This window comes from Dendrobates tinctorius, unplaced genomic scaffold (genome assembly GCF_039654945.1).
Source record: "Dendrobates tinctorius isolate UK_male_01 unplaced genomic scaffold, ASM3965494v1 ptg000082l, whole genome shotgun sequence".
Lineage (NCBI taxonomy): Eukaryota > Metazoa > Chordata > Amphibia > Anura > Dendrobatidae > Dendrobates > Dendrobates tinctorius.
The window spans coordinates 14,669,311-14,697,256 of record NW_027361750.1 but is presented as its reverse complement, the minus strand read 5'-3'; the positions used below and the strand labels follow the sequence as shown (position 1 = coordinate 14,697,256).

Sequence of the window (27,946 nt, the reverse complement as noted above, 5' to 3'; positions counted from 1 at the left end):
TCTCAATTCTTAACTTTGTATTTTTTTCTGTATATAGAAAGTCCAAACACAGTGAGGTGCCTATCACAGGAGGGGGAGTATTAGGCTATGTGCCCATGTAGCGATTCTGAAGCAGAATAAACCTGAGCAGAATCGCACATCCTGCTCCCGGGAAAACGCATGCATTTTTTTACGCGCTTTTGTAAGCGTTTTTGCATGCGTTTTCCTAAGCATTTTTGCCAATATAATTGATGGTATGCGGAATCGCGTGCGATTCCGCAAAATTAATGAACATGCTGCGTTTTTAATCGCTAAGCGTTTCCACAGTGGATAAAAACGCACCATTGGAACAACATGTGCGTTTTTCATTAAAAATCAATTGGATGCTTTTCTTAAGCATTTCTGCAGCAGAATCGCTTGTCTAAAAGCGCTGCAGAAATGCTTAAAAAACGCTACGTGGGCACACAGCCTAAGGGTCCTTTTACATTTAGCGATGCACCAGCGATCCTGACTATGATATGACCCGGTTAGGATCGCTGGTGCATCACTAAATGATCGCTAGTGAGCTGCCACACAGGCAGATCTCACAGCGATGCAGCAGCGACACAGCGGACGATACTTAGCTTTCAGACACGGCGATCCTGACGTCCTCCCACCAACCTCCACTCGTCGGCGCCACAGGAAGCGCCCGACGAGAAATGGAGTTGCGCGATCAACGACAGACAGCGGGGGAGCAGGTCGGAGGTAAGTATTACACATAGCGATATTGCTGCTACGTCACCAAATCGGTGATGCTTTAGCGATATCGCTACATGTAAAACCCCCTTAAGAGTAGCATGCATAAGCTGCTGTGTCCCAAAAATGATAAGCTCCTGGTGCTAAAACAATCATTGCAAGCAAACAAAAGCATGGAGCTTCATAAGAGAGGCATGGCTGAAATCTATGTTTTAAGCCCTACAGCACAATGTCTTCAGATTACATAGCAAAAACCTACTGACAGATTCCCTTTATTCACAGACAAATATTCATATAATTTGGATTACTGAACTGTGAATATCGATCCTTCAAATTACAATGCTCGCAAGAGGGTTGTCCGGTGACACTCACTGACACAGGTGAGCGGCACTGATAATACCTGTCAGGATGCATATTTCCCATCTTAATCAATAGCACAGGCAGGGCTGTGGAGTCAGAATCGTGGAGTCAGAGTCCATGTCCATTTTGATGGAGTCTGAGTTGGAGTTGGTATAAAATGAACTGACTCCGACTCCTAAAATATATAACAAATTGGGTACAGTACAATGCAGGATGTGCTGTAAATATTTTCATAATAATTTGGGAAAGTTATGAAATGTCCTATAAATGTCTGTTCTATCCCTGATGTAAGAATCTAAGCTTTTAGTTGAGATGAATCTGTGTTGCACGTTATGTACATGCTCAGTAGTGAGGCAGGGCTGTGGAGCTGTAGGTGAGATGAATCTGTGCTGCACTTTATGTACATGCTCAGTAGTGAGGCAGGGCTGTGGGATCGTAGATGAGATGAATCTGTGCTGCACTTTATGCACATGCTCAGTAGTGAGGCAGGGCTGTGGAGCTGTAGGTGAGATGAATCTGTGCTGCACTTTATGTACATGCTCAGCAATGAGGCAGGGCTGTGGAGCTGTAGGTGAGATGAATCTGTGCTGCACTTTATGTACATGCTCAGTAGTGAGGCCGGGCTGTGGAGCTGTAGGTGAGATGAATCTGTGCTGCACTTTATGTACATGCTCAGTAGTGAGGCAGGGCTGTGGAGCTGTAGGTGAGATGAATCTGTGCTGCACGTTATGTACATGCTCAGTAGTGAGGCAGGGCTGTGGAGCTGTAGGTGAGATGAATCTTTGCTGCACGTTATGTACATGCTCAGTAGTGACCAGTGCTGTGGAGTTGTAGGTGAGATGAATCTGTGCTGCACTTTATGTACATGCTCAGTAGTGAGGCAGGGTTGTGGAGCTGTAGGTGAGATGAATCTGTGCTGCACTTTATGCACATGCTCAGTAGTGAGGCAGGGCTGTGGAGCTGTAGGTGAGATGAATCTGTGCTGCCCGTTATGTACATGCTCAGTAGTGACCAGTGCTGTGGAGTTGTAGGTGAGATGAATCTGTGCTGCACTTTATGCACATGCTCAGTAGTGAGGCAGTGCCGTGGAGTTGGAGTCATGGAGTCGTAAATCAGGGAAATTGAGGAGTAGGCATTGTTGGTTTGGCTTACCAACTATACAGCCCTGAGCACAGGTGCCAAATACTTGTCAAACACGCACAATTTTTGGCAGGTACCTGCTGACACAACATCATTAGTGCCACTTACCCCCAGTGAGGAAGAAAAAAGTGATGGACTTATCAATGTATAATGGCTTTTCCTGGGTGGGCTACTAAAAACAACATTCAATTTACAAACTCAGTAAACAGACAGACACAATTGATGGGGCATATGATTGACAGGAAGATCCAGCCAACCATAAAAATCCTGTGAATTAGGGGCAAATTGCGGAGAATCGATGGGGCCATAACACTGAAGCACATGCACTGATTCATTGTACAGGTGAACACTGTGCTCCATGTCCTGTACTGCTCTCTACACGAGGCTTTGAAGATCTTTATGGATAGGGGATAACTTCCAAATTCTGTGCATCCCCTTTAATAAGTCAGTGAACGCATAAGCTACGATGTACAGCACATACTACACAATGTACTTACTTTCTGTGAAGTTTAGAGGCAATGAGATGTCTTTTGTCTGGGTCAGCGTTAGTAACAGTTCTCCACTTGTCAGTACAGTCAATTGCTCAAATCCTAAACAGGTCCCCCAGATAGGAAAGTAATCGCCTTTGTCATTAGCCTGAGAGAAGGAAAAATTGCCATAATTAGTTCAGTAATGTTAACAGAAGTAAAGAAATGACTACTACAAGTAAGGATCCGTTCACATCACAGCCCTCCACAATCTTCACCGAATGAAAAGCCGTCTGAGAAGGTTGAGGTAAGAGGTCTCAGTAGAGCAGTCACATACAGTAGTGTTCTAAAATAACAGCAGTGTGTTCAAAATCATGAGTTAATCACAAAATCTTTATACTAGTTTTTATTTCCAGCATTGGGAACATGGCACACTGATGTCTAATTCGAAACATGAAGAGAAATGTATATCATTTTGAACTTCTTTACAGAAAATAACAAAAAATGAACATTGGGCTGTTCTAAAAAAAAATAGCAGTGTCTGCATTTGTCTTTACAAACTCACAAAATGTATATTTTTAATGACAATTTATCAATCCTAATATTTAGTTGTACACCCACAGGTTTTTAGAACTGCTTCACATCTATGTTGTATGGAGTCAACCAACCTCTGGTCCCTGTCCACTGTAATTCCAGCCCAGGATGCTTGGACTAGATCCCACAATTTTTTGGCATTTGTTGGCTTTGCCTCAGAAACAGCATATATGATGTCACCCCACGAGTGTTCTATCGGATTAAGGTCTGGGGATTGGGCAGGCCACTCCATAACCTCAATTTTGTTGGACTGGAACAAAGATTTTGCTTGTTTACTGGGGTGTTTAGGGTTGCTGTCTTGTTGAAACACCCATTTCAAGGGCATATCCTCCTCAGAGTAAGGTAACATGACCTCTTCAAGTATTTTAATATATGCAAACTGGCCCATGATCCTTGGTATGCAGTAAATAGGTCCGGCGCCATAGTAAGAGAAACATGCCCATATCATGAAGCTTGCACCACCATTTAGCTGTCGGAACTGCATTACTTCCACTTGTAATGAGTGCCCCCTGGTCCTTAGTGTGGTCTTTGGAAGGAATAAGTCATGTGCCAGTCCTTTGTACTGACCACACATATATACATGTAAATGAGATCTGCTCTGAGATCAGCCACCTCAGATTGTTGTGACACATTAGGAAAGTACTAGCTTGTGTAGTAAGGGTACTCTAAATACCTTAATATTGAGATTTTTTCTTTTTCAATGGTCTGACTCACAAACTATTATTCTACCTCTACGAAGCTTTATATCTGCCAATATTAATGGTCCTGGAGACTCTTATTGACCCTCACTCTATCCAAACCCAAACACACTGCTAAGCATGATTCAGCTTTCCAGATTATGTCCTTTAAACTGCTTCAAAGTACAATGGTGATAAACTATGAGCAGCCACACAAGACACTAGGGACTCCACACAGTCCTCTCTTATTTGTGGGAGGATTCTTCCAGCTTCACACATCCCAGTTTCTGGTCCTGTGCAGGTCTCCTGAGCAGACCTCAAAAGCCTGATAGATGTATATGAGGCTGTTGAGTTCAGCTCAGGAGAACTGCAGTGGGTACGTGCATCACGGTCCTTACACTGACTATGAAACTGACATGTGAAGCCAGCCTTAGGCTACCAAAATACAGTGGGGAAAAAAAGTATTTAGTCAGTCAGCAATAGTGCAAGTTCCACCACTTAAAAAGATGAGAGGCGTCTGTAATTTACATCATAGGTAGACCTCAACTATGGGAGACAAACTGAGAAAAAAAAATCCAGAAAATCACATTGTCTGTTTTTTTTTCATTTTATTTGCATATTATGGTGGAAAATAAGTATTTGGTCAGAAACAAAATTTCATCTCAATACTTTGTGATATATCCTTTGTTGGCAATGACAGAGGTCAAACGTTTTCTGTAAGTCTTCACAAGGTTGCCACACACTGTTGTTGGTATGTTGGCCCATTCCTCCATGCAGATCTCCTCTAGAGCAGTGATGTTTTTGGCTTTTCGCTTGGCAACACGGACTTTCAACTCCCTCCAAAGGTTTTCTATAGGGTTGAGATCTGGAGACTGGCTAGGCCACTCCAGGACCTTGAAATGCTTCTTACGAAGCCACTCCTTCGTTGCCCTGGCGATGTGCTTTGGATCATTGTTATGTTGAAAGACCCAGCCACGTTTCATCTTCAATGCCCTTGCTGATGGAAAGAGGTTTGCACTCAAAATCTCACGATTCATGGCCCCATTCATTCTTTCATGTACCCGGATCAGTCGTCCTGGCCCCTTTGCAGAGAAACAGCCCCAAAGCATGATGTTTCCACCACCATGCTTTACAGTAGGTATGGTGTTTGATGGATGCAACTCAGTATTCTTTTTCCTCCAAACACGACAAGTTGTGTTTCTACCAAACAGTTCCAGTTTGGTTTCATCAGACCATAGGACATTCTCCCAAAACTCCTCTGGATCATCCAAATGCTCTCTAGCAAACTTCAGACGGGCCCGGACATGTACATGGGACACGTCTGGCACTGCAGGATCTGAGTCCATGGTGGCGTAGTGTGTTACTTATGGTAGGCCTTGTTACATTGGTCCCAGCTCTCTGCAGTTCATTCACTAGGTCCCCCCGCGTGGTTCTGGGATTTTTGCTCACCGTTCTTGTGATCATTCTGACCCCACGGGGTGGGATTTTGCGTGGAGCACCAGATCGAGGGAGATTATCAGTGGTCTTGTATGTCTTCCATTTCCTAATTATTGCTCCCACAGTTGATTCCTTCACTCCAAGCTGGTTGGCTATTGCAGATTCAGTCTTCCCAGCCTGGTGCAGGGCTACAATTTTGTTTCTGGTGTCCTTTGACAGCTCTTTGGTCTTCACCATAGTGGAGTTTGGAGTCAGACTGTTTGAGGGTGTGCACAGGTGTCTTTTTATACTGATAACAAGTTTAAACAGGTGCCATTACTACAGGTAATGAGTGGAGGAAAGAGGAGACTCTTAAAGAAGAAGTTACAAGTCTGTGAGAGCCAGAAATCTTGATTGCTTGTTTCTGACCAAATACTTATTTTCCACCATAATATGCAAATAAAATGAAAAAAAAAACAGACAATGTGATTTTCTGGATTTTTTTTTCTCAGTTTGTCTCCCATAGTTGAGGTCTACCTATGATGTAAATTACAGACGCCTCTCATCTTTTTAAGTGGTGGAACTTGCACTATTGCTGACTGACTAAATACTTTTTTTCCCCACTGTACTTGGGCCACCAAACTAAATTCTAGATCATTTTTCTTTTTACAGAATTTTAAGAGTGAAAAAATTGCAGTGGTTCGGATGTTTGTTATTTTTTTAATTTGTATTTTTTAACTCGCCATTAGAGTCTAGTTACTGGAGAAAACCCATCAGCTCAGCCGTGCTAGAGAGGGAAAGATCGGGACCTTGCCATCATGGGATTGTTGGGTCCATTAGATGTGGCTGTATTCTCTGCTCAGTGGGTAACAATTGTTGAGTCCATGCATAGGATACAAACTAACATCTCCTTTACGGGGTCCAACTGCTGAAACCCCACCAATCCCGAGAATTGGGGCTTCTGTGATTGGAGCGGTGGTCAATCATGTTCGTTCCCGTGATTTTTATATGTGACATATCCCCTATAGGGCTATGTGTTTAGTTTATAATGTCATATTTATGTTGTATGCTGCATAACTATATTTTTTGTAATCATTATGTAGATTAATAAAAAAAAATTATGTAATATCTTTAGTCCGTAATATCCTGACTAAGGCTACTTTCACACTAGCGTCGTGCACTGTACGTCGCTATGCGTCGTTTTGAAGAAAAAACACATCCTGCAAAAGTGCTTGCAGGATGCGTTTTTTCTCCATAGACTTTTATTAACGACGCAGTGCGACGCATTGCCACACGTCGCAACCATCGTGCGACGGTTGCGTCGGACCGTCGCCACCAAAAAACGTTACATGTAACGTTTTTTGGTGCGTCTGCAGCATTTCCGCCCCCGCTTCCCAGCACCTCACAATGGGGCAGCGGATGTGTTGAAAAACAGCATCCGCTGCCCCCGTTGTGCGGTGCTTCCACACTATGCGTCGGTGCGCTGCAATGTCGCATAGCGACGTGCAGTGCACGACGCTAGTGTGAAAGTAGCCTAATATCGACGTTATCATGTAACTTCTCTATTTCCAAGAATTTCTTTATGCTTTTTTAAAAGTGAATCATTTTGTGTTGTGCAATATCAGTCATAGTTTGTAACTTTGCAGTGGGTATCCCCCTTCCTCTTTCCTGCACATGTAACATTATGATTTTCCGTCATTTTGTTACAGGAACGGCATTCTTCACTTCTCCAAAGTACAATTGTGGTGCATAATAAACAGCCGCAACCAACGCTTGTGAGTTCACACAGAGATCTCAGACTTGGGAGGGCTTTTATCCATGAAGCACCAATCCATGAAGCTCTGGAATATATTTGGCAATAGATGAGGATTACGGTGATTCAGAGTCCACGCTGCCCAAGGTTCAAAGGTACGATCACACACAAAGGTGAAGCATGAATGCGGTTTAGGTCAACGCGTTTTGAGGTTTTCAAACTTCTTCATTAGGACCAATCCACAATGATTGAATATATTTTTTGTGTATTTTCATCACTTTTAGATGGAGTCTGAAACTCAGAAGCAAAAACAAACTACATTTTATAATGCCCCCATCGTTTTAAATCATGTAAATAAGTCTTTTTGGAAATACACACTGTCGCCATATGTTCTTCTGAGCGGCGCTATTGCTTACAGCTTGGTCCGCATCATGTGATCCTGGCTGAAGAGGCGGCTGACGTCACGTCAAGTACCAGAATCCTTTGCATCACCCAGGCATGAACACTCCTCCGACTGACTGGGCTGTGGGCGGAGTTTCACCGCACGTCACAGCCCAGGATCGGGCGCACGTTTGCGACCAGTGAAAGCAAAGGACAGGGGGGACTTTTAGGATCGCTACTTCCCATAGGTGGCACTAGAGTTCTAGTTCTCTTCCTCTCTGAAGAGACAATTTACATATTTCCCAAAGGAGCACTGAGGCTTAAAAGTCTCTTCACCTCAACATGTCAGGCTTCGCAAGGAGAAACGCTACCCCTTGGATCCCGGTCAGACGCCTCTCACACAGCCAAACCAAATCTCACACTTTGCACTGACGAGCGGGAGTACCCAAAAACGCAGTGTTTTCAAATGGAGATTCTGGTTTAGGCTTTTGTCCTAAGTTGTGTGACAAGGCTCGTTGGAGAGTCAATATTGACTTATAGGATTGCTACTTCCTATAGTTGGCGCAAGAGCTCTAGTCCTCTTCCTCTCTGAAGAGACAATTTGCATGATTCCAAATAGGTAATGTTATCTCACTACTGACTGCTATCCCACCATAGTCATCCCATACACTGAATGCCCGGATAGTCATCCCATACATACTGGAATAGAAGAATCCAGGATATCTATAAACAGAAAGATAGTGAGGAAACACTTAGCTAACCTAAATGAATTCAAGTCTCCAGGTCCAGATGAATTACACCCCAGAGTACTAAAGGAGATAGCAGAAGAAATTTTTGAACCCCTCTCCATAATCTTTGAAAATTCTTGGAGAACAGGAGAAGTGCCAGAAGACTGGAGAAGAGCAAATGTTGTTCCTATCTTCAAAAAGGGGAAGAAGGTGGACCCAGGCAACTATAGGCCGGTGAGTCTGACTTCTATACCAGGAAAGATCTTTGAACAAATTATTAAACAACATGTATGTCAATACCTGGATAAGAATGAAGTGATTAAACAGAGTCAGCATGGGTTTGTAACTGATAAGTCATGTCAGACTAACTTAATTTCCTTCTATGACGGTATCACTGATTGGGTGGATCAAGGAAATGCTGTAGATATAGTATATCTTGACTTCAGCAAAGCATTTGACAAAGTCTCTCATACAATCCTTATTGAAAAAATGACTAAGTATGGAATGGACAAGGCAACTGTTAGGTGGATTCATAACTGGCTTAGTGATCGGACCCAAAGAGTGGTCGTAAATGGCTGCACATCCAGTTGGAAGAATGTCTCAAGTGGGGTACCACAGGGCTCTGTCCTGGGCCCTGTATTGTTCAACATCTTTATCAACGATTTAGATGAAGGAATTGAGGGTAAACTGATTAAATTTGCTGATGACACAAAGCTAGGAGGGATAGCTAATACTAGAGAGGAGAGAGAGATGATTCAAAAAGATTTAAATAAACTGGAGAAGTGGGCAGCAACTAACAGAATGGTTTTTAACAGGGAGAAATGCAAAGTACTACATCTGGGCAATAAAAATGAAAAAAGCATATATAGAATGGGAGGAATAGGGCTAAGTGACAGCACATGTGAAAAAGACTTGGGTATACTAATAGATCACAGACTGAATATGAGTCAACAGTGTGATGCAGCAGCAAAAAAGGCAAATGCAATTCTAGGATGTATTAACAGAAGCATACAGTCTAGATCACGTGAAGTCATTATTTCCCTCTACTCCTCTTTGGTCAGACCTCATCTGGAATATTGCGTCCAGTTTTGGGCACCACATTTTAAAAAAGACATCAACAAACTGGAGCAAGTTCAGAAAAGAGCGACCAGAATGGTGACCGGTCTGCAAACCCTGTCTTATGAGGAAAGGTTGCAGGATTTGGGAATGTTTAGTTTGCAAAAGAGAAGACTGAGAGGAGACTTAATAGCTGTCTACAAATATCTAAAGGGCTGTCACATTGTAGAAGGATCAACTTTATTCTCATTTGCACAAGGAAAGACTAGAAGCAATGGGATGAAACTGAATGGGAAGAGACACAGATTAGATATTAGAAAAAACTTTTTGACAGTTAGAGTGATCAATGAGTGGAACAGGCTGCCACGAGAAGTGGTGAGTTCTCCTTCAATGGAAGTCTTCAAACAGAGGCTGGACAGACATCTGACTGGGATGATTTAGCGAATCCTGCTTTGAGCAGGGGGTTGGACCAGATGGCCCAGGAGGTCCCTTCCAACTCTACGATTCTATGATTCTATACACTGAAACCTAGGGAAACACCAGCGAGGACAGAGGGAAAAGTTACCAAATCACTGAAACACTCCTCATGCTATCAGTAGAAAAGTGCCCTTGTATGCACATCTCCTAACTTTGACATCTATATGAGCTATGTAAATAGCCAAGCAAGCAACAAAGAGAGCTGCACTTAGAAGACCACCTCTTCTCTGACAGTAGCTGAGACAAGGGGCCCCAATTTTTGGAAGATATGCAGGTTTCAGCGGTGGATCCCACATCAGACAAGTATAATTTAACAGTCATAACATTTTTATTTTGATTGCATGCCAAAGCATGTTTGTTTGTGACAGATAAGACTGTGTTTTGGGGGGAGATTTTTCTTGCTTCTCTAGTTGTGTGTATATATATATATATATATATATATATCTCAAGGCAGAAAAGTCCAGCAAGCGGAAACTTCAGGTGGTATAATAAAATCCAAGAATTTTTATTGCATAAAATCCAGAGTTCAGTAACAAGATGCAGACATAATGCTGAACAGACTACGCGTTTCAGCGGTAACAACTGCCGCCTTCTTCACGGTCTCAAAAAAGAATAATTTCAAAAGTAAAAGTTTATAAGTCTATATTTATCTGTTATATACTTACCTAAAATTGTCTGGCATCCACTTTCGTCCAGACGTCCTCAAATCCCACAATCCACCTCGCCGCACCGGAAGTAAACCGACCGCCATATTGGAATACCTAAGTGATGGGTATTCCAATATGGCAGCCGCTGGTGGTACCGGGTCCTTCCACATTACCACCAGCAGGACACCGCCGGGACACCCATGCCAGACCCCCCCCCTGCCGCTGGACCCGCCGCCAAAACCCGCCACCGGACCCGCCGCCTCCTGACTACACGCACTGAATCCCGCCGCTGCCTGCCCACCCACCTCCGTGCAGGAAAGACCGCGGCTTGTGGCCTGTGCTGGAGATGGGGTGCGGGCACCCTCTGGTGGCGCTGCACCCCATCTCCAGCACAGGCCGCAAACCATTGTCTTTCCTGCCAGCTGTGACTGCACGGAGGTGGGTGGGCAGGCAGCGGCGGGACACACACCCCACACACACGCTGCCCTCCCGATGCGATAGCATCAGGCCCACCTCTAGTGAATCAATAAAGTACAAAGTACTGTACACAAGTGTATATTTCTGCTAAATGAATTTCCCAAAAGGTCATAAAACGATATCTGAGGAACATTCATTTTTTTTATGAAACCACTTTATTTTATTTCTTTATTTTAGTTATTCCACCTAAAACATTTTAGTCTGTTGGATTTGTACAAATTCTGAGACAAAGGGAATCTGGCAGTAGGATCAACTCCCCAAACTGTCTACAAGCTTGTCATAAGAATGTAAATACAATGATACCTTGATATCTGCGGTCCATTATTTCACATTAGAAAAATCCACGTTTTTCTTATATACAGTATAAATGAGCTCTAAAGATCTATTGGCCGGACAAGATCTGCCTCAGAATCTGAGTGTTTATTGTAAATGAAAGGGAAAGTTACCAGTGTGAGACATGGAATGACTGACAGTTATAATCAAACACAGCTCTGCTGTGACAGACGGTCAGTGATTCCATTTTTCATACTGGTAACCTATGACCGGCCCATAAACCATAACAGCATATTTATACAGTTGTGTTCAAAAGTTTACATACCCTGGAAGAATTTTTGCTTTCTTGGCCTTTTTTCAGAGAATATGAATAATAACACCAAAACTTTTTCCCCACTCATGGTGAGTGGTTGGGTGAAGCCATTTATTGTCAAACTACTGTGTTTTCTCTTTTTAAATCATAATGACAACCCAAAACATCCAAATGACCCTGATCAAAAGTTTACATACCCTGATGATTTTGGCCCGATAACATGCACAGAAGTGGACACAATTGGATTTGGATGGCTACTAAAAGGTAACATCCTCACCTGTGAACTGTTTGCTTGTTTTTCAAATATATTTATTGGTTTTAATATATTGGAAGGGTGAGGGGACACAAAGGGGAAAGGAGTGAGGAGGGTAGGTGATTGAACAAGGAGTGTAGGAAGACAAAATCAGAGAACTCAAAACAAGCAATGTATACAGCCGAAGCAATAAATCGACATTATTAGAGAATGTTCCATGCATAACATAATGTGACCTGTTTGCTTGTAATCAGTGTGTGTGCATAAATGCTGAGTTTCTGGGATCCAGACAAACTCTTGCATCTTTCATCCAGCCACTGATGTTTCTGGATTGGGAGTCATGGGGAAAGCAAAAGAATTGTCAACGGATCTACGGGAAAAGGTGGTTGAATTGTATAAAACAGGAAAGGGATACAAAAAGATATCCATGGAATTGATAATGCCAGTCAGCAGCATTCAAACTGTGATTAACAAATGGAAAATCAGGGCTCTGTAAAAACAAAAAAACACAAATAACATCAGCTGAAATACTGGACTCTCTCAAAACTAGCGGTATTACTGTTTCAAGATGCATAATAAGGAGGCACTTGACAAAAAATGGGCTGCATGGTCGAGTCGCTAGAAGAAGAAAGTGTATTGTAGGCGAGATACTTTGTGGTATTTGCGCAGTAATGTATCTCGCCTACAATACACAAAACAGCACAGAGACAAGCCTCAAAACTTCTGGAACAAGGTAATTTGGAGTGATGAGACCAAATCTGAACTTTTTGGCCACAACCATAAACGTTACATTTGGAGAGAGGTCAACAAGGCAAATGATGAAATGAACCCCATTCCTGCTGTAAAGCATGCAAGTGGATCGCTGATGGTTTGGGGATGTGTGACCTACGAGGGCACAGGAGACTTGGTCACAGTTGAAGGAAAGATGAATGCAGCACGTTATCAGCAAATATTGGAGGCAAATTTGCACTCATCAGTCTGGGAGCTGCGCATGGGATGTACTTGGACGTTCCAACATGACAACGATCCAAGACACAAGGCCAAGTCGACCTGTCATTGGCTATAGCTTAACAAAGTGAAGGGTCTGGAGCCGCCATCTCAGTCTCCTGACCTCAATATCATTGAGCCACTCTGGGGAGATCTCAAGTTCACAATTCATGCTAGACAGCCCAACAATTTAAAGGAACTGGGCGCTTTCTGCCAAGAAGAGTGGGCAGCTTTACAATCTGAGAAAATAAAGAGCCTCATCCACAACTACCACAAAAGACTTCAAGCTGTAATTGATGTTAGAGGGGGCAAAACACAGTATTAAGAAATGGGGTATGTAAACTTTTGATCAGGGTCATTTGGATGTTTTGGGTTGTCATTATGATTTAAAAAGAGAAAACACAGTACTTTGACAATAAATGGCTTCATCTAACCACTAACCATGAGTGGAGAAAAAGATTTGGCGTTATCATTCATATTCTCTGAAAAAAGGCCAATAAATTAACAATTCTGCCCGGGTATGTAAACTTTTGAGCACAATTGTATATTAAGAAAAATGTGAATTACTCTGGAAAAAGACATTGAAACGCAGATATCAAGGTATCCTTTATTCCGCTTCCTATGACCTACATTCACTGCTATACACTGCTTAAGAGGGTTGATCATTCTTCTCGGTACGATTTTTTTTACAGACAAATAACTGGCATTCTAACAGGGGTGTGTAGGGTTTTTTTTAATCCACTGTATGAGAATCTGCCTTGATTAAAAGAATACTGTATATAATATTGAAGTAAAAATAAAATTACCGCTAGCGCTAAATCATAGAAAATCTTGGCAGCTCTCGCATATCCAGAATCTTTAAGGTCAACACCACCCCCGGGAAGAAGAACCCTAGAATATAAAAAAATAAAAAATAAAATATTTAGATAAGGATCTCACTGTTCCTCATACAGAGTTCACAAGAGGTTATATAAAAAAGAAACAAGACAACTAGTCCACTGTGCAGTCCATAACTAGCCGTACATTGATATGAAGGGGCATCCAAACTGTAAAGCTAGCCATACACAAGACAACTGTTGGTCGAAAGTTCATTTGGCATACAGCCGTCTCCCCTGACTCGCTCATATACATGAACGCAAGGATTCGCTGAGCGTTTGAGTCTTTTCTATGGGAAAAGAGGAGAAAAATTGCTGCCGATGGAGGCTTATCTCCACTGAAAACAAGATCAGCTGTTGCAGTTCCTTCTGCCCAGTACTTCTCTTTCCCCATATAGTCTGTCAGGGAACCATCGGAAGGCTCCCATACACATCAGACTGTTGGCTGGTCTTGCTGAAATTGGTGGGTCCGACCTTGAAGGGATTATTCGGTTAAAACAAGATATCAACTATCAACAGAATAGGTGATTACCTGTTAATTGAAGGGGACCCGACTGCAGGGGACCAGGCGGATTGGCAAAACGGAGAACTTTTATCCCCGTTAGAATGGAGTGGCAGTGCACATGCTGATCCTCCACTCCATTCCCTCCCTATGTGGCTGCCAAGTGCTGGATTCAAAGTTTTCCGACAGCCCCATAAAGAATGAATGGGGCGGCGTTTTGGTGTATGACCTGCCACTCCATTTTGCAACAGAGATCAAAGACCTAATGCGTGTACCAGTGGTCGAACACCCACCGATCGGCAAGTTGGATAAGCCATAACTTGTTTTCACTGAACCAATTCTGATGTCATGGCTGCTACGGATGCCTGGTTTGAGACACAACCGAAATCCTCCTTTTTGCAAGGCTTACAGAACTTGGAATACCAATGTAAGAAGTGTGTTGACATCAGTGGAGAGTATGTGGAATAAATGTAAAATTTCATCTTCCAATCTCATTTCTTTCTGGGTAAAGCCAAAGACTTCCAGCAGCCCCTCGATACACCTTTTAATGGCAGCAGTTAAGGGGCCTTATTCCTCAGCGCCACTTTTTAATGGTGCTGGAAAATAAGTTTATAGCGCCCCCCTAGCATCGGAAAATCTCCGGGGTCTCAGAGTAATGGCAATCGAAGGAAAAAAAAAATCTGATTTACCATTTATTTTTCTCTGCTTTGACATGATCTACTACATCAGAGGAGAGAGAAATGGGGTTCCTCGAGCTCAACCCCACCCTCTTCCCTCCCGGGTTCCTCCTGCGTCCGGCAGCATCTTCTTACGGGAATAAAACGGCGGGCGCATTCTTAATGCGCCCATCGCGATCTGCCGGCTGGCACCATTAGGAGATTTTCCTTCTATTGGTTCATTTTGATCACTGTGACAGGGTCTATCACAGTGATCAAAATAAAAAAAAAAAATAGTAAATAAAGCCCCCCTTTATCACCCCCTTAGTTAAGTAAAAAAAATAAAATAAAAAATGTATTTTTTTCCATTTTTCCATTAGGGTTAGGGTTGGAACTATGGTTAGAGTTGGGGTTAGGGTGGTGGTGGGTGTTGGGGTTAGGGTTGTGGTATTGGGGTTAGGGTCATGGTGTTGGGGTTAGGGGTGTGTTGGGGTTAGGGCTAGAATTGGGGGGGATTCTACTGTTTAGGTACATTAGGGGGTCTCCAAACGCGACATGGTGCCAACATTGATTCCAGACAATTTTGCGTTCAAAAAGTCAAACAGCGCTCCCTTCTGAGCCTTGCCACGTGCCCAAACAGTGGCTTTCCCCCTCACATGGGGTATCGGCGTACTCAGGAGAAATAGCAGAACAAATTTTGTGGTCCATTTTCTCCTGATACCCTTGAGAAAATAAAAAAAAGTTTGGTTCCAAAGTACATTTTTTGTGAAAAAAGTAAAATGTTCATTTTTTCCCTCCACATTGCTTTAGTTCTCGTGAAGCACCTGAAGGGTTAATAACCTTCTTGAATGTGGTTTTGCGCACCTTGAGGGGTGCAGTTTTTAGAATGGTGTCACTCTTGGGTATTTTCTGTCATATTGACCCCCCAAACTCACTTCAAATGTGATGTGGTCCCTAAAAAAATGGTTCTGTAAATTTTATTGGAAAAATGAGAAATTGCTGGACAACTTTTAACCCTTATAACGTCCTAACAGAAAAAAATATGTTTCCAAAATTGTGCTAATGTAAAGTAGACGTGGGAAATGTTATTTATTAACTATTTTGTGCGACATGACTCTGATTTAAGGGAACAAAAAATTAAAAGTTTGAAAATTGCAAAATTTTCAAAATTTTTGCCAAATTTCCGCTTACTTTTCATAAATAAACGCAAGTCATATTGAAGAAATTTTCGCTAATCTCAGAATTAGCGGGATCCGTTGTAGCATTCCAGAGCTATCTCTATATATAAAACTGAATGTGTGTGTGTGTGTGTGTGTGTTTATCACAGGGTGGATAAAAATCTTGATTTTTTTAAAAAAATCAAAAAAATCAGATTTTTTTGATTTAAATCAGATTTTTTTGATTTAAATCATTTGATTTAAATCAGATTTTTTAATCAAGTTGTACACAAGCAAAACTTTGTCTTTTTGCAAATCTAATTGTTTTACACAAATAAAAATATTAAAACAGTTGATTATGAAACCTAATAATTTTTATTTGCACTATTAAACACTCAGAATTGAACTACAGAGAGTAAGTACTTTTTAACAATAGCCTATCTCTAACGTTTGAAGTAAGCAAACATCTTCAGTGAATACATCAGTCCTTTAAGCCTACTGTTTATTTAGGACTTTTAATAGGAAAACCAGTTGTCCTGCTTTAGCAGTTCCTAAGCGGTTTCGGACTGTTGTGTGCACAAAACCAAATGAAGAAAACAATCTCTCTACTCCTGCGGATGAAGCCGATGCAGTCAGTAGCTGAGTAGCTAGATTTATTATCTTTGCTGGAAGAACAAGTGATTGCGACTTCCACCAGTCCAGTGGTTTTAGTTCATTAACGACGTTATCTGCAAACATGTATTTTTGAAATGGTGCAGATTCACACTTCAATTTCAGCACAGTTGCCACAATGTCATGGTTAGTATTGGCGAGCCACTCCATTGCAGAGTTGATTTCCGCCTCAGATAATTTTTTCCCTCTGTAGATGGGATGCAAGATATTGGCTAAATAGTGTTCTTCTTTTAATGCTTGGTCCTTGCGGTGCTGTATTGCAACCTTTACATTGTTTGAGAGGTTCAAGAGATCTAGAGAACCTTCTAAATCTTTCCAAACTTCTGTGGCATCAGCTATGGTTGCAGTATCTTTCTGCATTTTATCCAACGCAATCGATATTGACTTTAACCTTTCCAAAAGGTCCTCGGCATTTCTCTTCACACCAAGATTTAATACTTTGCTTCGTATATTAGCATCAATTTTATCCCGATGTGTTTCGCAAATGGACAGTAATTTTGACCAGTTGTTAATAAACAGTTCCAAGCAGTCAGCCAAGGTATTCCATCTAACATCTTGTGGTAGAACCAACTTCAGTCCTCCCATTTCCTTGTAGGTTGCATGTGCAAAATGATTATTGCGGAAATATTTAACAATTTCTACAACATGTTCCTTGACACCCAAAATATGCAGGTCTTTTGCCAAAAGATGCAACAAATGGGCAGAATAACCGTATGTAATGACATTTGTGTTATCCTGTGCCAGTTCCGCTCGCATTTTTGCCACATTGCTTGCGTTATCAGTAACTAAGCTCCTTACTTTACATCCAAACTGTTCTTGGCATTGGTGAATTGAGTTCTTAGCAATTTCAAGTAAATATTCAGCAGTATGTGAATCTCCAGATGTGTCGATTGTGTCTGTAAGGTAAGTTTCACCATCTTCTGTTGTGACACAAGTGCAAATTATGGGGTCGTTGTGGATGTTGCTCCAACCATCCAAGCTCATGTTAACAACCTTGTCTTTCAAATATTTTGTACAAGCCGCTCTTTCTATGTCGTATACAGCCTGAAGATGTTTTCCTGAGATATCAAATCTACTTGGTGGTTTGTAGCCTGGTCTAATTCCTTCGATCATTTGTACAAACAATGGGTGCTCAACTAGTCGGAAAGAAGAATTGGTTGCAAATATGAATTTAGCAATTAATTCATCAAAATGTTCTTTCTGGCTCGTCGTAGTCTTTAAGATGAATTTTTCTACACTTTGCACGCAAAGTTTTTTTTTGGGCTGCTTTGTTGAAGTTGTACCCAGATATTGATTGTCACGTGCAGCACAAGCCATATTTGACCCTGAAAGCACAGAAATTAAAAATATAAATCGACTGCGTATTTGAAGAAATATAACGAAAATATTGAAACAAACTTTTTGAACAATGTAATGGTCCTCGTCCTATAAGGGCTGTCTCAAAAGTTATGCTACTCAAGTTTTCCGGTGAGGTTGCTGTAATACTGGTAACTAATATCAGAGCCTCAGCAACTGAAAAAAATTATGTCACAAAAGTTTTAAAAATGTTTTTTTTTTAAAATGGTCAATTTGGCAGACTTCAAAAGTGAATTGCAGCCTACAATAAAAAAAAAATAAGCGTATACACACTTTATTTTTACTTAAAGGACATGTGCACCTTTATTTTTTAAGGTGCAGCCAGTCACAGTGTGCACATGTCCTCCCCCCGCAGCTCTCTTACCTCCGATGTCAGCGCTGCGGGGATCCGTGGCTTCGTTCTGCCCGTCCGCGAGCGCGCCTCCATTCATTTCAATGGAGCGTGCGGCCCGCTGACGTCACGCCGCTGGATCACTGCGAGTAGGCCGCAACCGGAGGACGGGAGGCGGACGGTCAAAACGAAGCCACGGATCTCAGCGCTGCGGGGATCGGAGGTAAGAGCGCTGCGGGGGGAGGACATGTGCACCTTAAAAAAATAAAGGTGCACATGTCCTTTAGCGTTAATTTTCTGTGAAATATTGCCTTAACATAAATTTAAATTCTATACTCCAGAACTACCAGTGCTAGAAATTTTTCTTTTCATAGACTTTAACCATCCCAGTAAAATGTCTGTTAAAAAAATAGGTTGTAAATTAATTGCCAGACTTACCACTAGTACTAGGCTCCTGGTGCATAAGAAGCTGTGGGGGTTCATTGACATTAGTTGTATCACTATCAACATCTTCATTTCCCTTCTGGTTGCAGTTTTCATAATGTGATTTCAAACGGCAAACAAGTCCTTGGATATCCTTTTGACAGTATTTGCACTTTGCTCTTGCACCTTTCTTTCCAAGATCTGCTGCTGGCATCTCAACAAAATGAACCCAAATAGGGTCTCTCTTACGACCGACCTGCTGCCATGGCAGGCTCACACAGATCACTTATGAAGTTTGATTGTTACTACAGCCTGAGCCAAGCACTGCTGATGTTACTACAGCCTGAGCCAAGTACTGCTGACTATCCAACAAGTTTGGGCATGTCAACTGAATGCAGGGAAAAAGAAACTAAACCAAAACTGAAACCAAGCTAGAAGTGTGGAATTAAAGGGGCAGTATGAACAAAATGTGGAGGCTATTAATAGTTTATACAATTAAGACATGCTGCTTTTAAACACCTACCTATTGCCATATAGTAAAACAAAAAAGATTTTTACTTACTTTGGGGTCCCCCCCTCACCCTGGCGTTAGATCGTTGCCCCTAGTTTCGTCCGTGTAACTATGGGCGCACATGCACACTGCTCTCACTTCTCATTTTAATCGTGATTTATATTTAAAAAAAACCTTTTGATTTAAATCAGTGATTTAAATCATGATTAAAATCATGATTTAAATCGATCCGATTTAAATAGAAAAAAATCTTTTGATTTAAATCGTGATTTAAATCATGATTTAAATCGGCGTGATTTAAATCAATCCACCCTGGTTTATCACCAACCAATCACGAAGCATCTTTCATTTCAACAGAGCTGTTTAAAAGAAGCTGAGCTGTGATTGGTTGCTATGAGCAAGTTTTCCCACTTGACAACACCTCAGCAGACACTGACATGGTGGGAGAAATCTAGCATCCCTGAGAACATAAGCTCCCTGCCATTGTCTGCCCCCCAGAAAGGAGCAGAAAGCACATGACAGAAATGAATTTCCCCCTCCTGTGCCCATATACACATCACACATCCTCCATCATATAGGCACGTCTTCCCTCTTAAAGGGATCATTGGTATGGAAGTCAGAGCAAATCCATCCAGCGCTTTGGTTTTGACCCCAGGGGTTTCTTAAAGGGATCATTAGTATGGAAGTTAGGACCGTTCCACTTAGCGCTCTGGTTCTGACCCCAGGCTGACTGGATGATGTGGGATATTAGGGGTAGTAGTCCGGTGGCTCTGGCTGACGGGATGATGTGGGATATTAGGGGTAGTAGTCCGGTGGCTCTGGCTGACGGGACGATGTGGGATATTAGAGGTAGTAATCCGGTGTCTCTGGCTGACGGGATGATGTGGGATATTAGTGGTAGTTGTCCGGTGGCTCTGGCTGACGGGATGATGTGGGATATTAGGGGTAGTAGTCTGGTGGCTATGGCTGACAGTATAATGTGGGATATTAGGAGTAGTAGTCTGGTGGCTCTGGCTGACGGTATAATGTGCGATATTAGGAGTAGTAGTCTGGTGGCTCTGGCTGACGGGATGATGTGGGGGCTGACGGAATGATGTTGGATATTAGGGGTAGTAGTCCGGTGGCTCTGGCTGACGGGACGATGTGGGATATTAGAGGTAGTAATCCGGTGTCTCTGGCTGACGGGATGATGTGGGATATTAGTGGTAGTTGTCCGGTGGCTCTGGCTGACGGGATGATGTGGGATATTAGGGGTAGTAGTCTGGTGGCTCTGGCTGACAGTATAATGTGGGATATTAGGAGTAGTAGTCTGGTGGCTCTGGCTGACGGTATAATGTGGGATATTAGGGGTAGTAGTCTGGTGGCTCTGGCTGACGGGATGATGTGGGATATTAGGGGTAGTAGTCTGGTGGCTCTGGCTGACGGTATAATGTGGGATATTAGGGGTAGTAGTCTGGTAGCTCTGGCTGACGGGATGATGTGGGATATTAGGGGTTGTTGTCCAGTAGCTCTGGATGATGTGGTATATTATAGTGAATGTGGCTATGCGGAGTGGGCGGGGCTCTACACTCAGCTCATATATATATATATATATATATATATATATATATATATATATTATATTATATAGAGATGTAATCATTATAATTTGTTATAATTAACCGTAGTCACTATGCCCGGGCAGCGCCGGGCTATTCAGCTAGTAACCTCATAAAGTGGCAGTGGTCAGAATTGTAAAAATTGGCCTGGTCATTAAGTACAAAACTGGCTCTGTCACTAAGGGGTTAAGTTGTGGTTGTACAATACAGTATGTAACCTGGATATCGATAACAAAATTATTACATCCAAAACGTACAAAAGACAAAATGAAAAAAACCCTGCTATAATTAAATAAGTAAAAAGCAAAAGTGCATTTAAATCATACAGATTTTGTCTTTTGTAGGTTTTGTCTGCTTTTTGGCCATGTGAACATGCATTTATATGCTGCATGTGTACCAACTCAAACCAAGCTCAATTTTTGTGTTTTTTCTTTGTATTTTTGCATTCTGTGCAAGCCGGGGTGTGGCCTCCCTCTCCTGAGCTGGAAATTGTATTTAAAGGCTTCCCCTGACTGGTGTCCACTGGTAGGGACCCGGTCCTTGTCTGCCCTTATTCACACAGACGTCAACTTTGACACGATAAGGTTATTAATACTAGACAGTGTAGGACCGCCCCAACCAGAGTCACCTTGTCGATGGTGGGATGGCTTTTATGCTATGTTTGATCAAATACAGTATTACTAAGAACTCTGTATGATTTAAATGCACTTTTGCCTTTTACTTATTTAATTATATGAGGGTTTTTTCATTTGTCATTTGTAGGTTTTGCATGCTTTTTGGCCATGTGAACATGCATATATATGCTGCATGTGTACCAACTCAAACCAAGCTCAATTTTTCTGCTTTTTTTTTTTAATTATTACATCGTAGGAATAATAAAAAGGGAAGAATATGAAGAAAACATGAGATCTTTCATGCTTTCAGAGGTTTTGATTTATGTATATATTTATGAAATTGTCTAAGAATATTTCATACATAAATCTCATAATCTTGATACCTAACTAACCGGACTATTGGACTGTTCTACAAACTGGCAGAAGGATGGTATGCTGCTTCCTGCGCTATTTCCTAAACTAGTATACGTAACACATACCCATTAATGGCAGTGAAGATTTTCACATACTCTTCTTCAGCAAGATTGATCCTGAAAAGGAAAAATACATAGTTGTTATATAATGGTTTAGTGTTCACCTGGAAGAACCTGCCTTTAATACAAACTGCAATTCTAAAAATGAAAAGATGTAAAGACAAAGCTTTTTTTTATTATTGGCACTTACACAAGTTTGAGTTTCCTATCTTCTGTCTATCATGGAGACCACTCAGCATTGCACTACATGTATAAGCAATGGACAGGAGGAGGAGACCACGCAGCGTCCCTATGTATGGTGTACGGGCCCTAGTCAGGTGTACTGCAGCACAAATTGGATCACGCTGTACAGACACAAAGTCAACAGACACAAAGTCAATAAGAAATGCTGTCTGTTTTGGAGACGATTTAAGCAATGCACAGTAGAGTTTGCACATCCCAGTCCATTGGACACAACAGTGGCCTGTGGCAGATGGTTAGGGGTGGCTCTTCTGATTAGCCAGCCTGGCAAGACGTCACATATGTGTGCTGCTGCAATAATGACATTGTGTCAGGCTGCCTAATCAAAGAAGAGCGGCATATGCCATCAGGTAAGAGGTGGCTCTCCCGCTCCAGTCCCGTGGCCACAGACCACCATCATGGCAGATCGACTTTGACTTGCAAATCGATTTGGCTGCAGCTTATCTCTTCTGAAGACGAAAAAGATCAAGCGTTTAGATTCACATTGTCAGTTAGGGGCTCCATACACACTTGGCTTGATGGCGAGTTGGTTCCAGAGAAATCAGCAGGGCTGTCTTACTTTAAAGGGGTTGCCTGGTATTAACATTTCGTTTTAGGCACGGACTGTAATAATAAATGGGGGACATAGTCATCTCCTGCCATACCCGTGAGTCATGCAAGCAGCTCGGGTGTATGGCACCGGCTTCAGAAGCAATGACCGGATGCCACAGGACTGCTGAGGCCTGTGATCGGCTGCAGTGGTCTGGGGACAGGAATAGCCCATCCTTGGACGTTTCTCTGAATACATTTTGTTGTTTTGCCGAATTGGCATGAGAAAATAATCGCAGACCAGCGCTGCCCCGTAGTATAACATTGGGCTAAGTGCTATCTGATAAAACATTGGAGAGCACTCGGCCATGTTATATTCCAGTGTGAGCGGACCGTTAGGGTCCCGTTACATTTAGCGAGGCACCAGCGAACCCGACAACGATACGACCTGGTCAGGATCGCTGGTGCATCGCTAAATGGTCACTAGTGAGCTGTCACACAGGCAGATTTCACCAGCGACGCAGCAGCGATAAGCGATCCGTCAGCGGTCGCTGTTACCTGTCACACTGCAGCGATGATGACGACTTCCGCCTGCGTCCATGCGTCGCTAGTCTGCGCCAGCGGGATGCCAATGAGGAAAAAAATGGCCCAGGCCATTTGAGCGCGATTAGCGATATCCAGCGGGGGAGGGGGAGTCGCAGGTACGTGTCACACAAAGCAAGATCGCTAGCGATATCATTGTTACGTCACAAAATCTGTGACGCTTTAGCGATATCGCTAGCAATCTCGCTATGTGTGAAAGGCCCTTTAGTGTATGAAGCCTTGTTTCTCGGCAGGACAATCACTATACTGCACTATTGTGTGTCACAAAGAACAGACATCTTTCCACCCAGGCTCACGTTACCTTATGGGGATGACTCTGGCTCCAGCCGATTCAAGTGTCTTCACATAAGAAGCAGCCAAATATGACGAGCCAAAATGTTGAAGGTTTTCAAAGTGTGTCTCCTGTGTCAAAACACCTGCAAGTGTAAAATACAAAATACACTATTATTTACCACCCAACATTTATGTGATTGGTTACATGCGGAAAGCAACAATTGAACAAAATAATGTAAAAATTAAAAAGTCTAAGAGATATCTTATGTCAAGTCAGCTTACGGTGTTTTGATTTGTTGTTAAAAGGAATCTGTTAGTAGGATCGTCCCTCCTAAGCCATCTATATGGGCATGTAGGTCACAGGAAGCTGAATAAAATGATAATTTGATATCTGAAATCTGATGTCTTATAATATTCCGGAGAAATTCAAGTTTTACTTACATGTAAATGAATTCTGAAGATCTATGGGCGGGATACAGATGTCCTTGAGAATCTGCCTCCAGAGATTACTGTAAATTAAAAGGGGTGTTACCAGTGTGAGACATGTAGATCAGGAGAGCAGAACGTCAGTCATTACTTGTCTCACAGTGGTAATGCCCCTTTCATTTACAATAATCTCTGGAGGCAGATTCTCATATAGATCCATGGACGGCCCATAGTCCTGAACAGATCATTTCCATATTAAGAAAAATATGGATTTCTCTTCGGGAATAAGACATTAGATTTCACATATCAAGGTACCATTTTATTCAGCTTCCTATGACCTATATGCCCATATAGACAACTTAGGAGGGTTAATCCTCCTGACAAGATTCCCTTTATGGATATGTGTCACGTTTACTTCTATTTTTCAGTGCAGACATATGACCTATATACTGCAACTGATTACAATATTTTGCGGACTATAAAACACAAATTTTTTTCTTCCATATATTGGAGGAAAGTGTGGGGGTTCGTCTTATAGTCCGGAGCGGGTCACAGGCAGGGCTGTGAAATCATAATAAAACAAAGTCCAGCTCACTGTAGTAGATATCTTGAAGAGTTCGGAGCACGGAAACGCTGTGTCAGGGCGTGAAGCAGTCAAAAAAATGAAGGATCCAGCTCAACAAAATAGTGACTAAGAATGCCTAGTCACCAGAAACACGTCGCTATCGCATTTTATCTACTGTTTACGCTGATGTTTTTATCCTCTATTGATCACGTTTTCTAGTGAATAATGGAAAAGTTTTTTCACTTTTTCGCTGAGCTGCATCCTCCATGTTTTTGGCTGTGAATTCGGAGTCAGTATAAAAAAAATGGACAAACTACCGACAATATATAATAAATTGGGTACAGTAGTTCAGAGCAGGATGCGCTGTAAATGTTTTCAGAAAAATTTGGGAAAGTTATGAAATGTCCTATAAATGTCTGTTCTGTTCCTGATCTAAGCATCTGGGTTTTAGTTGAGATGAATCTGTGCTGCACATAATGTACATGCTCAGTAGTGAGGCCGGGCAGTGGGGTCAGGAGTTGGGAAATTGAGGAGTCGGAGCTTTAGGTTACCGACTCCACAGCCCTGGTCAAAGGAGGCAGAAGCTGGCTCTGGGGCCAACACGTGTGGCAGCTATTAAAAGTGAGTATGCACTTCTCCCCATAGTCCCGAGCGTGGGGAGCAGTGAAATTTCCGGCAGCTGACATTGGCATATTGAAGCACATGGCAGTGACGTCATGCACTGTGCCGCTTGCACGCTGAAGTCAGTTACTGGCATCAGAAGATGCCACTGCGAGAGAGCGGAGGGAAAGTGAATAGAATCTTTTCTTTTTATGTGTGATGAGGGACATACACCAGGATGGGAGCCATATATACTATGATGAGGATCATATACTGTTTACCAGGGTAGGGGCTATATAATATATACCAGGATGGAGGCCATATATTCCAAAACGGGGGCCATACATACCAGGAGTGAGACACGGATTGGTCCCATATACACCAGGATGAAGGACATTAGTACAGAATTGGGGGACATTACACCGATAACAGTGTCAGCAGCAGATGCCCCCCTCCCCCCATAATAATGAGTCATGACCAATTCCAAATGTTTTGCTTCAATTTTTTTTCTATTCTCTTCCTCTAAAACCTAGGTGTCTCTTATAATTTGCAAAATAACGTAAATGGCAGTTCTTTTTGTAGTATCATATAATAAAACTGTGGTCAAAATTGTTGGTACCCCTCATTTAATGACAGAAAAACCCACAATGGTGACAGAAATAACTTGAATCTGACAAAAGTAATAATAAATCAAAAATCTATGACAATGAACAAATGAGAGTCAGACATTGCTTTTCAACCATGCGATCACAGAATTTTTTACAAAATAAAACTCATGAAATAGTCCTGGACAGAAATGATGGTACCCTTAACTCAATATTTTGTTGCACAACCTTTTGAGGCAATCACTGTAATCCAACAATTCCTGTAGCTGTCAATGAGACTTCTGCACCTCTCGACAGGTATTTTGGCCAAACCCTCAAGAGCAAACTGCTCCAGTTGTCTCGTGTTGGAAGGTTGCCTTTTCCAGACGGCATGTTTCAGCTCTTTCCAAAGATGTTCAGTAGGATTTAGGTCAGGGCTCATAAAAGGCAACTTCAGAATAGTCTAGTGTTTTCCTCTTTTCTAGCTGTGTGTTTTGGGTCATTATCATGTTGCAAGATCCATGACCTGCGACTCAAACCAAGCTTTCTGACACTGGGCAGCACAGCAGCCCCAGAACATAACAGAGCCTCCTCCATGTTTCACAGTAGGGACAGTGTTCTTTTCTTGATATGCTTCATTTTTCCATCTGTGAACATAAAGCGGATGTGCCTTCCCAAAAAGTTCCATTTTTGTCTCATCTGTCCATAGGACATTCTCCCAGAAGCTTTGTGGCTTGTCAACATGAAGTTTGGCAAATTCCAGTCTGGCTTTTTTATGATTTTTTCAACAATGGTGTCCTCCTTGGTCGTCTCCCATGAAGTCCACTTTGGCTCATACAAGGACAGATGGTGCTATCTGACACTGATGTTCCTTGAGCTTGAAGTTCACCTTTAATCTGTTTAGAAGTTCTTCTGGGCTCTTTTGTTACCATTCGTATTATCCGTCTCTTTGATTTTTCATCAATTTTCCTCCTGCGGCCATGTCCAGGGAGGTTGGCTACAGTCCCATGGAGCTTAAATTTCTGAATAATATGTGCAACTGTAGTCACAGGAACATCAAGCTGCTTGGAGATGGTCTTATAACTTTTACCTTTAACATGTTTCTCTATAATTTTCTTTCTAATCTCCTGAGGCAACTCTTTCCTTGGTCCATGTTGAGTGCGATACCCACCATGTCGCCATACAGCAAAGTGAGTATCTGTAGCCTCTATACAGGCACACTCACTGATTCCAAGATTGTAGACACCTGTGATTCTAATTAGTGGACACACCACGATTTAACATGTCCCTTATATAAATGTAATGATGAAAATGGAGCAAAGGATTAAAGGGGTAGAAAAGTTTCTATACAAAATCCACTGATGAATGTCACAGTCACATTTTCTGCACAGTGGCAAACAGAATAATACATTGGATTAGAAGGGGCATTTCCAGAATAAGGTATAGGATAAGCTTTATCGTTTACTTATGCATCCATTATGAAACTGATGGTAAAAACAGACACACGTATCAAATGCTGATGATACGGGTACCATTTTTTCATGTATGTGTTTAAATCCGTGGCCATCATGTATCAGACACCGGCTGTGTGATCTCAGCCTGATATGTTTGATTCTGGAGTGCTGCAGCATTACAGAAGAAAGAATACTGTAACAGCCGCTTTAGACTAGTCGGATAGTCGGGGTCCCCGGTGGCTTCCACCACCCACTGGCCTGGATTGAAAGGTCTCTGCCTACGTGTGTGTATTAGACAGAAACCTGTCAGTCACTGGCAGAGGGCAGGAGAAGTCACTGGGGACCCGGATGGGGCAGCATGTATCAGCTGACATGATCCCTTTAATAAAATTCAAAAAAGAAAATTAAAAAAAAATGCTTGTCAAATCCAAGCTCATCTGCAAAATAAAATTTTATCTCGACCTCACAGTCAACATCTTAAAGACAATACCTCCAAAAAAACTATGTCAGAATTCAATTGCCATCACCCCTAAATCCCACCAAATAATTTTTTCTCCTTTTTTTTTTTTTTATAATAAAATTACATGGTAAATTGCAAAGCACCATCAAAAATATAACTCATCCTACAAAAAACAGCCCTCATATGGCTGTCAAAAAGATAAACTTGAAAAGGTTGTGGCTCCTGAAAGTAAGGGATGAACAATTTTTTTTACCATCCCCTCTGAAATTAGTTTTTTAAGGATGTTAAAAAAAATCCTTTGGCATACGGTATATTAACCAATAGGCTGAACA

General features: G+C 42.0%; 2 protein-coding genes across 2 annotated transcripts in view; both read right to left on the bottom strand.

Annotated features, from left to right (window-relative positions):
• The window catches only part of GGH (gamma-glutamyl hydrolase), a 53,490-nt gene that overhangs the window by 11,356 nt on the left and 14,188 nt on the right, over nt 1–27,946 (bottom strand). The window contains exons 2-5 of the mRNA XM_073583932.1: nt 23,554–23,668; nt 21,888–21,938; nt 13,520–13,604; nt 2,712–2,850 (exon numbers count right to left, since the gene is read on the bottom strand). Coding sequence (XP_073440033.1) covers nt 2,712–2,850; nt 13,520–13,604; nt 21,888–21,938; nt 23,554–23,668 — 390 coding nt within the window. The remainder of the gene's footprint in view (nt 1–2,711; nt 2,851–13,519; nt 13,605–21,887; nt 21,939–23,553; nt 23,669–27,946) is intronic.
• On the bottom strand, nt 14,417–19,518 carry LOC141097016 (uncharacterized). The gene is made up of 3 exons (XM_073583989.1): nt 18,701–19,518; nt 16,693–17,900; nt 14,417–14,503 (listed from the first exon to the last, which is right to left on the bottom strand). Exons 1-3 carry the CDS (start codon nt 18,897–18,899, stop codon nt 14,417–14,419), a joined length of 1,494 nt encoding a protein of 497 aa, XP_073440090.1. The 5' UTR covers nt 18,900–19,518.